The 12,156-nt window shown below is 46.3% G+C and overlaps 1 protein-coding gene across 1 annotated transcript in view; it reads left to right on the forward strand.

The window, feature by feature from the left end:
- The window catches only part of LOC147022196 (cartilage acidic protein 1-like), a 211,402-nt gene extending 199,776 nt beyond the window's left edge, over positions 1-11,626 (forward strand). The window contains exons 13-14 of the mRNA XM_085890487.1: positions 10,118-10,261; positions 10,398-11,626. Of these exons, the coding sequence (XP_085746613.1) occupies positions 10,118-10,261; positions 10,398-10,510 (257 nt within the window). The 3' untranslated portion in view covers positions 10,511-11,626. The remainder of the gene's footprint in view (positions 1-10,117; positions 10,262-10,397) is intronic.
- Positions 11,627-12,156: the final 530 nt, after the last annotated feature.

Below are 12,156 nucleotides of genomic sequence, written 5' to 3' on the forward strand. Positions count from 1 at the left end.
TGAATCCCAACCTGACAGGCCATTGAAGAAAAGGAAGGATTTGATGTCACCTGTGATTATGGATTCCATGACCTTCCTTATGATTGGAAGTAAGCTATAGGTCTACATTTAAGAGAATTGCATTTTGCTCCATGTTTGTGTAATTCAGCGATGTCGACTGACTTCCAAGCAGATGGAAGATGACATAGAGCAAACTATACGTTGAACATAGCAGAAAGTGGATGTACAAGAGCATCAGAGCAGGTATGATGTTACCATCCAGGAGAGTTGCAGAATCAGTCGATGGTGGCCAGAAACTTCTCCAGCTTCTCGGGTGAAAAACACACCAGGAGCAGTTTGTGGGCAACTGGGTCTGGTAGTTACACAGAGTGAGAGGTTCGGAACAGAATATTTGGAAGCAAAACAGAATTGAGTTATTCGACCTTTTCACGGGTAGTCTGCTGTGGTGCCATTTGAAGTGAGGGAAGGGATAGAGGGGGAGCATACTCCATAGGCAGATTTCACAAGTTGCCAAAAGGTTTTTGAGGATGGAGACAAGTTTAAAAGTTCAGTCAGGTTGGCCAGATGTTTCTCTCTAGCTCTCTTGAATGGACACACACTTGTTGCGGTCATTGTGGGATGATCTGATGTTGCCTTCAGTTGGACTCTCCTTCCAGGAAGAGAAGGTAAATTGCTTCAGGGCAAAATTCCTCACCACAGGATTCAATGTACCATGGGTGGGGGATAGGTATGATAACTGAAGATGAGATGGGATGAATTAGTGCACAAGAGAAGGCAGGTTTCTGTGAAAGAATTGTCAGGCTGAGTTCATATCATGGGGCAGCAGATATAGGAGACCAATCCTGAAGTGAGATGGTAGCTTGCAGTTCCTGCCAATCAGCTTGAGGGAACTGCCAGACTCACTGGCACTGAGGAAGCTCTCTTAAAATAGCCAGGGAGATGTTGGCTCTCACAAGCATGTGATAAGACAAAACAATTTCTTCTGATTTCTTGATTTCTGCGACTCATTGGAACTGACTCAATCGGTCAACTTCCCAACCCGGATCTCAACCAATGGTACTCCAACTCTTCTGGATCTGATTTTGACAAATTTCCCTGACAATATCTGCTGCTCTTCCTTTGCTCCAATTGGTTCTTCTGACCACGTCCTTGTCAAAGTGGACATCTCTCTGGCTGTTATCAGAGAACCACCTCACAGCCGTCGAGTCTGGCATTTCACTCAAGCCGACTGGCAGGGTCTCCGAGCAGCCATCAAACTTACAGACTGGTCTCCTATCACTACTTTCTCAAACATCAACTCATCCTGGGAATTCTTTCAAAGAAACTTGCTCTCCCTCATGCACAGATTTATCCCCTCTCGTGTTCAGTTGTCTTACCCTTCCTCCCGCCCTTGGTTTACTGAAGCTTGTGGCGAGGCAGTTGTCCTGAAACAACTTGCCTTTGCCTCATGGAAAGCAAACGCAACTGAGGGCAATCTCAGTTCTTTCCACAAAGCTCGGAACAAGTGTGTATCTACCCTCAGGAGAGCCAGAAAACAACATCTTTCTCATCTCAAGTCTGAACTCTCAAACCTCTCTCCCTCCTCAAAATCCTGGTGGCGTTTAATCAAATCTGTTTCTGGTGTATGTTCCCCCTCCATCCCCTCCCTTACCTCAAATGGCCGCACTGCTGATTCCACACGTGATAAAGCTGAATGTCTAAACTCGGTGTTTGCAGCTAAATCATGTGTCCAAAACCCATCACTATCTCTACCCACTTTACCCAGTCGCACCCAACTGTCCCTGGACTCTGTATCCTTTTCTCCTGACAAGGTGGAGAGCTTGCTTTCAAACCTCGAGTCAGATTCTGCAACCGGTCCAGACGGCATCAGCCCACGTGTCCTCAAAGCCTGCTCTTCTGCTCTTGCTCACCCTCTCTCTGTTCTATTCACCCTCTCATTTGCCCAAGGTCATCTGCCATCTGCTTGGAAATCTGATAACATCACTGCCCTGCATTAAAAAGGTGCAAAAACAGATCCCTGTAACTACAGACCAATCAGCCTTCTCCCAATCATCAGCAAAGTGATGGAATCCATCATCGCTTCAGACATGAAATCCTTCCTCTTCTCCAATGGCTTGATTTCCAATCATCAATTTGGTTTCAGACCAGGTCACTCTACCCTGGATATGCTGCTTCTGCTCTCCCATCAATGGATGGAGGTCCTCAATGCCAGACAGGAAATCCGAGCCGTATCCCTGGACATATCACGTGCTTTTGACACAGTCTGGCACCCTGCCCTACTCACCAAACTCTCTTCCCATGGTATTCAAGGCCATCTCCACTCATGGCTCGCAGACTTCCTCTCCTGTCGCAGTCAACGTGTGGCCCTAAATGGAGTTCTTTCATCCCCTCTTCCTGTGCAGGCTGGAGTTCCTCAAGGTAGCGTTCTGGGCCCTGTTCTTTTTCTGGTTTTCATCAATGACCTCTCGGACTCTCTGGAAAATCCTCTATTTCTCTTTGCCGACGACTCCACGCTCTGCCGTACCATCTGTCATCCCTCAGACCGGCCAGCAGCAGCTTCTTCGCTCACTGCAGATCTGGATAAAATCACAAACTGGTCCAACACGTGGAACATGTCTTTCAATCCAGACAAATCTCACACTCTCACTATGTCTCTTCGAAAGGACCGTTTACAAAACCCCCCCATCAACTTTCTCAACAATCCTCTGGAAGAAGTCTTTTCTTTCAAGCTTCTAGGTCTCACTATCTGCCATGACCTTTCCTGGGAAAGTCACATTTCCAACCTCGCCTCAAAAGCCAGTCGCCGACTGGGAATCCTCCGTCGTGCTAAGTCCTTCCTCGGCCCTCTTGAGCTCCTGACCACTTACAAAGCTTTTGTCTGTAGCCTGATGGAGTACTGCTCTCCCCTCTGGGCTGGTGCTCCTGCCTCCCACCTTTCTCGGCTACACGCTGTCGAAACCAGGGCATTTAAGATCATCGGCATCTCCCGCAATGAAGCTGAGTCTTTGGGCCTCTCACTCAATCACCGCAGGTTGGTCGGTGGTCTTTCTGTCTTCTACCGACTCCTCTCCAGCCTTGCCCCCTGCTCTCTCTGCGATTTGTCCCCACCACATTTCCACAGGGCGCTCAAGGTCCGCCAACAACCCCCTTCTGGTAAAACTACCAAAATCACGAATCACTGCTCATCTTCACTCTTTCATTCCTCTTTTTTCCCACCTTTGGAATAAACTTCCTCACTCTATTCTTTCCCATTCTTCCCTCCAGGCTTTCAAAACAGCTGTTCACCACCACCTCTTATCTTCCCCCATCCAAATCCTCGATCTTTTCTTCCCCCGATAATCCACCCAAGCCCACTTCCTTCATTTCTCCTGCTTTCCTTCCTGAAAGTCCCTGAAATGTCCATCTTCTCTTCGCCATGTTCCCCGTCCCATCCCCATCCCTCTCCCTTCCACAGTTCACCTAATGTGTCTGTTCCCCACTGTTTTGTCCCTTCCACTCCCGCCCCTCTTGTCTCATGCCTCCTTGCTGAGTTGTGTGTTCGCTCTCATACGAGCCTCGACCAAGGTATACAAAAAAAACAAAAAAAAAAATTAGAGCAAAGGAAGAACAGGAGACATTACCAGGAAAGTTGGCCATTTACCAAGTCCAGAAGGGAGGAGTTGCCATTGGCATAAATCTGGGTGGGAAATTTCACAGATTGAATCAAGCATCTGGATTCACAAAAGTCCTTGCTTGCGTTGCCATGGCTGATGAAAGAGGTACCAATACCTAGTGAATTGGAATGGTAACAGTTGAAATTACCTCATATGAGGAAGAGAGAGTTGGGTTGCGTGGTTAAACATTGGTCCATTGGCTGAGAAGAGATTTCAATGGAGTCATTACTGCTAGGAGGACAGTACAACACAGATAATGAAGAGGTGGGAGTGGAGTGTAGCAGCAACCAAAGGTACTCCTGAGGGTTTGGAAGTGTATGAGCAGTACACAAACAGTGATAAATGGAGTTGATGTAAACTAACTCTGCTGCCAGGACAGGGCTCAGTATTGTTCAATTGGAGGAGACAATAGCTGGGAAGAAACACTGAAGACTCAGGGATGTCCTCTGGAAGGAAGCATTCTGTTCAGCAGATGATGCCATTTATCAGCAGAGCTTGAATTGAGAGATCTATCACATTAGAGCAGAGGCCTCTGATGTTGGTGGTCCACACAGCGAGGGACAGGCGAGGAGGAGCTGTTTTGCCTATTTCAGAAACGTAGAGGGGTTTTGGGGAACTTGAAAAATGAGAGGGAGAACTTGGAGATGGAGTTGGAGAATGTGGAGAGGAGGTGGGAAAACATGGAGAGGGGGCCATGGTGAGGGGGGAGATGGAAGGGTGTGCAGCGAGTTAAAAGTTGAAGTGGTAGTGGCAAGGGTGATGATGGGAAGAGGGTGGGGTGAAGTGAAGATTGGGTTGGATGAGGGAGAAGATGGTAGGGGGCATTCAAAGGGGAATATGGGAGGGCCAGAGTGAGGGGCAAGTTGGGCGGGGGCAAGGTGAGAGGTAAGCTTTGAAGGGACAGGGAGAGGGAAAGTAGAAAGGGGGCACATGAGGTGGGGGGATGCTGAACTTGGGGACACAAAGAAAGGATGTGGTTGGGAGGACGTTCACGTAGAGGAGATTATGAGGGGGGTGGTGCTGATGTGGAGGGGTTTTACACACTTATGGACCTGAAGGAGAGTTGATGGTGATGTACAGGCAACCTCTGAAAGCAGACTTCTCATGATCGCCAATTTCAATACACAGACATACCTCATGAAAGGGGTGAAATGAGGGGTTATTGAAGACCTAGAGGAAAGTCATGCTTTATGTAAAGAGGGACGGTCAATGGACCGAGCATCTGTAAGATTGACGGGTTTGGGAAGGAAATTGTGTGAAGAAAAAGAAAACTCGGAAGTAGAATAAATTGAGATGAAGAAGAAGAACACGTGCGGTGCCCTGATTAAGAGACGAGGCCAAATGAAGTAATCTTTTAATGTAAGAAACAAATTTGTTTAATTAGAAGAAATGTTAGTTCAATTAACAGATATTGGGAATGGAAGGGATAAAGAGTGAATAAAGGAAGTAAATAACATGCAGAATGATTTTGTGATTATTTGTAGTTCAGTTATTTCTTTGTTTATTTATTTATTGAAGTGAAGAGGGGGACATAAAATAGGGTTCAGGAACATGAAAGGAAAACACTGGATAAAGAAAGTTTTTTTTTTTTTTTTTTTTTTTTTTTTTTTGTATACCTTGGTCGAGGCTCGTATGAGAGCTAACACACAACTCACAGCAAGGAGGCATGAGACAAGAGGGTAGGGAGTGGAAGGGACAAAACAGTGGGGAACAGACACATTAGGTGAACTGTGGAAGGGAGAGGGATGGGGATGGGACGGGGAACATGGCGAAGAGAAGATGGACATTACAGGGACTTTCAGGAAGGAAAGCAGGAGAATTGAAGGAAGTGGGCTTGGGTGGATTATCGGGGGTAGAAAAAGATCGAGGATTTGGATGGGGAAGATAAGAGGTGGTGGTGAACAGCTGTTTTGAAAGCCTGGAGGGAAGAATGGGAAAGAATAGAGGAGGAAGTTTATTCCAAAGGCGGGAAAAAGAGGAATGAAAGAGTGAAGATGAGCAGTGATTCGTGATTTTGGTAGTTTTACCAGAAGGGGTTGTTGGCGCACCTTGAGCGCCCTGTGGAAATGTGGTTGGGACAAATCGCAGAGAGAGCAGGGGGCAAGGCTGAGAGGAGTCGGTAGAAGACAGAAAGACCACCGACCAACCTGCGGTGATTGAGTGAGAGGCCCAAAGACTCAGCTTCATTGCGGGAGATGCCAATGATCTTAAAAGCCCTGGTTTCACAGCGTGAAGCCGAGAAAGGTGGGAGGCAGGAGCACCAGCCCAGAGGGGAGAGCAGTACTCCATCAGGCTACGGACAAAAGCTTTGTAAGTAGTCAGGAGCTCAAGAGGGCCGAGGAAGGACTTTGCACGACGGAGGATTCCTCAGTCGGCGACTGGCTTTTGAGGCAAGGTTGGAAATGTGACTTTCCCAGGAAAGGTCATGGCAGATAGTGAGACCCAGAAGCTTGAAAGAAAAGACTTCTTCCAGAGGATTGTTGAGAAAGTGGATGGGGGTTTTCTAAACGGTCCTTTCGAAGAGACATAGTGAGAGTGTGAGATTTGTGTGGATTGAAAGACATGTTCCACGTGTTGGACCAGTTTGTGATTTTATCCAGATCTGCAGTGAGCGAAGAAGCTGCTGCTTGCCGGTCTGAGGGATGACAGATGGTACGGCAGAGGGTGGAGTCGTCGGCAAGAGAAATAGAGGATTTTCCAGAGAGTCCGAGAGATCATTGATGAAAACCAGAAAAAGAACAGGGCCCAGAACGCTACCTTGAGGAACTCCAGCCTGCACAGGAAGAGGGGATGAAAGAACTCCATTTAGGGCCACACGTTGACTGCGACAGGAGAGGAAGTCTGCAAGCCATGAGTGGAGATGGCCTTGAATACCATGGGAAGAGAGTTTGGTGAGTAGGGCAGGGTGCCAGACTGTGTCAAAAGCACGTGATATGTCCAGGGATACGGCTCGGATTTCCTGTCTGGCATTGAGGACCTCCATCCATTGATGGGAGAGCAGTAGCAGCATATCCAGGGTAGAGTGACCTGGTCTGAAACCAAATTGATGATTGGAAATCAAGCCATTGGAGAAGAGGAAGGATTTCATGTCTGAAGCGATGATGGATTCCATAACCTTGCTGATGATTGGGAGAAGGCTGATTGGTCTGTAGTTACAGGGATCTGTTTTTGCACCTTTTTTATGCAGGGCAGTGATGTTAGCAGATTTCCAAGCAGATGGAAGATGACCTTGGGAAAATGAGAGGGTGAATAGAACAGAGAGAGGGTGAGCAAGAGCAGAAGAGCAGGCTTTGAGGACACGTGGGCTGATGCCGTCTGGACCGGTTGCAGAATCTGAGTCGAGGTTTGACAGCAAGCTCTCCACCTTGTCAGGAGAAAAGGATACAGAGTCCAGGGACAGTTGGGTGCGACTGGGTAAAGTGGGTAGAGATAGTGATGGGTTTGGGACACAAGATTTAGCTGCAAACACCGAGTTTAGACATTCAGCTTTATCACGTGTGGAATCAGCAGTGCGGCCATTTGAGGTAAGGGAGGGGATGGAGGGGGAACATACACCAGAAACAGATTTGATTAAACGCCACCAGGATTTTGAGGAGGGAGAGAGGTTTGAGAGTTCAGACTTGAGATGAGAAAGATGTTGTTTTCTGGCTCTCCTGAGGGTAGATACACACTTGTTCCGAGCTTTGTGGAAAGAACTGAGATTGCCCTCAGTTGGGTTTGCTTTCCATGAGGCAAAGGCAAGTTGTTTCAGGACAACTGCCTCGCCACAAGCTTCAGTAAACCAAGGGCGGGAGGAAGGGTAAGACAACTGAACACGAGAGGGGATAAATCTGTGCATGAGGGAGAGCAAGTTTCTTTGAAAGAATTCCCAGGATGAGTTGATGTTTGAGAAAGTAGTGATAGGAGACCAGTCTGTAAGTTTGATGGCTGCTCGGAGACCCTGCCAGTCGGCTTGAGTGAAATGCCAGACTCGACGGCGGTGAGGTGGTTCTCTGATAACAGCCAGAGAGATGTCCACTTTAACAAGGACGTGGTCAGAAGAACCAATTGGAGCGAAGGAAGAGCAGCAGATATTGTCAGGGAAATTTGTCAAAATCAGATCCAGAAGAGATGGAGTACCATTGGTTGAGATCCGCGCCGGGAAGTTGACCGATTGAGTCAGTCCCAATGAGTCACAGAAAGCTTTTGCTGATGTCCCATGGCAGGTGAGAGAGGTACCCACACCTAGCCAACTGGCGTGATGACAATTGAAGTCGCCACATAAGAGGAAGAGAGCTTGGATGAGAAGATAGAAGATGATCCATGTTTTCGGAGAGGGAGGTGTACATGGAGTCATCACTGTTCGGTGGACGGTACAGTACACATATAAACATGAGGTGGGAGTGGAGGGGAAGCCGAAGCCAGAGGTATTCCTGGGGGTGTGGGGGAGTGAGAGCAGTGCAGGGAGAGTGAAGAATAGAGTCTTTGATGAAGAGAGCAACACCTCCACCAGGACGAGGCTCAGGTCTGTCATACCGTAAGAGGGAGTAACCAGGGAGAGATACCTGGGAGTCAGACACGTCTTGGGAGAGGAAAGTTTCTGTTAGGCAGATAATGTCTGGTTTGTCAGTGGCAACCTGTAGGGAAAGATCTGAAAGGTTTGAGCGAAGGCCCCGGATATTTGAGGTCCACACTTTTAATGAAGAGGTAGGGGAGGAGGCTTTGGGTGCAGGAGGTGGAGGGGGCGGGGGAGGGTAGGACGAGGGACGAGGGGGGAGGTAAGGAGGGTTGCTGAAGGAGTGTGGGGTATTGCAGAATAGCGAGGGAGGGGGCCGAATGAGGAGGAGAAAAGGCTCTGTGGTGCTGGGAGAGAGGGGGACAAGAGACAAGGAAGATGGCAGTTGAGGATTTGAGGAGGTGGAGTGAAGAGATGGAGGTGAGAGGGCAGTGGAGGGAGGCAGGTTGTTGGATGAGAGGGGGGCAACTTAGAGAAGGAAGAGTGAGGGGGATGAAAGGTGGGAGAAAGGTGAGGGGGGAATTTTTGAAAGAGGTGAGAGGGAGGCTTGGAGGGAGAAGAGTGGGATGGTTGCTTTGAGAGTGAGAGTGAGGGGTGAGGGGGTGAGTTGGCACTGAAGTTGGAAAAAAGAATGGTTGATGGAAAGCGAGCATCCATGGCAAACTGTGGTTTTTAAAAGTTTTAGGTCAGAGATGCGATTTAACACAATTCTTGATGGGTGCAATGAAGGCGAATTCAGAGCATGGAGAGAAGAAGCGCTGTAATAGTTGGATTTTTTTAGGCAAGGAATGAAGGAGAGGTCGAAATGAGAGCAGTCTGTTAAAATAGCAGAAGAGTAGTGCATTGTGAAACAGTTAAGAGTACCACATGTGTGAGAGAGGAAGATGAAGCATTATGAGATCGTTTTTGTTGTTAATATTAATGTATGAGAGAGTTCAACAGATTAGGTCATGGAAGTGTAAAAAAAAAAGAAATCGAGGAAGACGAGGAGGAAGTTAAGAGGAAGAAGAAGTAGCAGAATCGGGAGAAGGTGAGCGTGTTGTTGTAGTTGTTGTTGGGTATATATATATATATATTTTTTTTTGAGATAAGAAAGAGATTAGTTGGGAGAATGGGGGATGTTGGGAAAGTGGGGAGGATGAAAATTGAAGGTAATGGGGAGGATAGAAATTGAAGGTAATGGGGAGAAAAAACAAACAACAACAAAAAAAAAAAACGATCGAACACCGAGTGGAACCGGTAGGCCTCAAGCCTAGGACGAGGCCTCAAACACCAAGTAAGAACGTCGACATAAATACTCACAAAATAGCACGATTTTTGAAACAAAACCGAACTAGGAACACACATTAACATGTAGGTGAGAAAATTAAACAGTTAAAACGGGACAAATAACAACCGGAACTTAACTTTGAGAACGTCAGCAGGGAGCCCCGAAGGAGACCTCTTGCCGCTCAAAACCGGAACCGGAAGTCAAATATAGTTGAATGAAGCATGTGTCAGAGCAGAGACTGAATGGGCACGCTCACTCGCAAGCTGAGGCCTTGGGAAGTAGGCCAGACACTCACAGGGACACAAAAGTTGATAATACATCATAATAAGGTATGGGGGAAAAAAAAACACGGAAAATTGAATGAAAACACGATTAACAACATAGCGATGAAATGATAACAGAAAGACAGGACAGATCTGGTCCAGAGAACTTAGCTTTGATGAACTGCAAGGATGCACATACAGAGCCAACATCCAACAAACTCAGACATAGAACAATTAATGCATTGACTTTGTGTCCTTGTTTCTTTGTTTTCCAGTGTACCATCTCCAGATTACGCATTCATATATTTGCAGTTCGTTGACAGTAGAGAGGTGCATGAAGTTATATAGACACTACTTTGTAACAAAGCACAGTATTAGAAAGTTTTGCACGAAGTGAACCTGTTAAGTTGGCCGAAATGTTTTTGCTTTTGACCAGATATGGACGAATGCCATCAGGACTTGATGCCATGCCCGAGCTTCAGGCCACTGTGCATAAACACCATTGGATCCTTCATCTGCCAAACAGCCCTCTCTTGCCACAGTGACCTCCAGCCAGACAAGCAAGGGACTAACTGCATCGGTGAGATGAGGTCTATGTCTGTGCATCTCCTCCTGCACTTTATAACAAGCCCAAGCCTGGTGTCCTTGTCCTAGTATGATGCAAACCCTGTTTCGCCATCATATATTAACACATGCTTTGTTTTCATTTCCCATAGCACATCCAGCATTCCTGGAAGATCCTTCATCGAACCAGCCCAACACACATTCATCAACCTTCTCTCACCTACTACTTTATACCACTTTGCTTTGGTTTTTTAAACTGATATAAACATAGCTCGTTTTGCATTTTTTTTTTTTTTTGCCAAATGCACAGATAGATAAATATGACTCCAAAGTTATAAAACATGAAGGAATATCTGGCGTATATTTTTTGTTTTGTCTTAATCATCAGGACAACATCAGCAACAGAAAAAGCCATACAATGCTGGTACTCGTACTTCATTCGGTGGTCACAACCCTGAACTAACTATATTTTTTCCACAAGCTGTTGATATTTTACATCAAATGTAAAGAAGTATTGTATTACAGCTTTTGTGAAATGAAGAAAGAAAGAAAAAAAAAACAATGCATGACTTTCTTCAATGATGTGGCAAATATCATTAATTTTGCATGCCCGTCGAATCCAATTTTTGCTCTTTCATTGGAAATTGTTTGTTTTTTTTTTGGACATTTTGTTTATTCATCCACATACGTATTAATTTGCTCGTTGTAATGTAAGTAGTTATTTATTGCTGTAAGTGCCACTATTGTAAATGCTGACATTTTTTCCTTTTTTTGTATTCACTGCCGAGGCTCGTATGAAAGCGAACACACAGAACGTACAACAAGGGGAGCAGGAGACAAGAATGGCGGGAGAGGGAAGCACAAAACACTGGGGAACAGAGACAGGAGGAGATCTGTGGAAGGGAGAGGGATGGGGCTGGGTACACAGGGTAAACTAGATGGACACGGCAGGAACTTTCAGGACGGAAAGCAGGGAATTTGAAGAAGGTGGGTTTGGGGTGGATTAACGGGAGTAGAAATGATCATGGTTTTGGATGGGGGAAGATAAGAGATGGTGGTGAACAGCTGTTTTGAAGACATTGAGGAAGCATGGGATTGAAGAAAATGTGGGAGTTTGTTCCAAAGGTGGGGAAAAAAGAGGAATGAAGGAATGAAGGTGAGAGTAGTGATTCGTTATTTTGGTAGTTTTACCAGAAGGGGGTTGCTGGTGGACCTCTCAGACAGAGAAGTGGAAGCGAGGTCGGAGAGGAGACGATAGAAGACAGAAAAACCACCGACCTGCCTGTGGTGAGAGAGAGAGAGAGAGAGAGAGAGAGAGAGAGAGAGAGAGAGAGAGAGAGAGAGAGAGAGAGAGAGAGAGAGAGAGAGAGAGAGAGAGAGAGAGAGACCCAAAGACTCAGCTTCATTTACGGGAGACACCAATGATCCTAAATGCTTTGGTTTCCACAGCGCGTGAAGCAGAGAAAAGTGAGAGATGGGAGCACCAGTCCAGAGAGGAGAGCAGTACTCCATCAGAGCAGTACTTCATCTGTATATACAAGTTAAGCATAATGTCTTGGGATCTAGACTGTCAGCAATTCATTGACTGAGGCAGTTTGATGTGGTCTTTCCAGTTTCATTTCTACCCCAATAGCGTACAACTTAATTAATGACCCCTTAAGTATCAAACATCATTAAGATAAATTAAACTTGACCCAACACTGAATCCCTCACCCACATCTCCACACCTCCTTCCGGCCCCCAAACAAAAACCTGCATTCCAAACCCGACTGCTGAGCTTTCAACCAGTTTCATCCACAATTATTTTAATAAATGGCTACCTGGTTTGTTTTATGCACACTATTAACATGAGCACGTTTCACTCAATCTCGGTTTTCCTTCTACACCACACTTGGAACTTGTCACACATTA

The sequence above is a fragment of the Eptatretus burgeri genome, chromosome 8 (assembly GCF_056783735.1).
Source record: "Eptatretus burgeri isolate ZD-2024b chromosome 8, Ebu_testis_v1, whole genome shotgun sequence".
NCBI classification, from domain to species: Eukaryota; Metazoa; Chordata; class Myxini; order Myxiniformes; family Myxinidae; genus Eptatretus; species Eptatretus burgeri.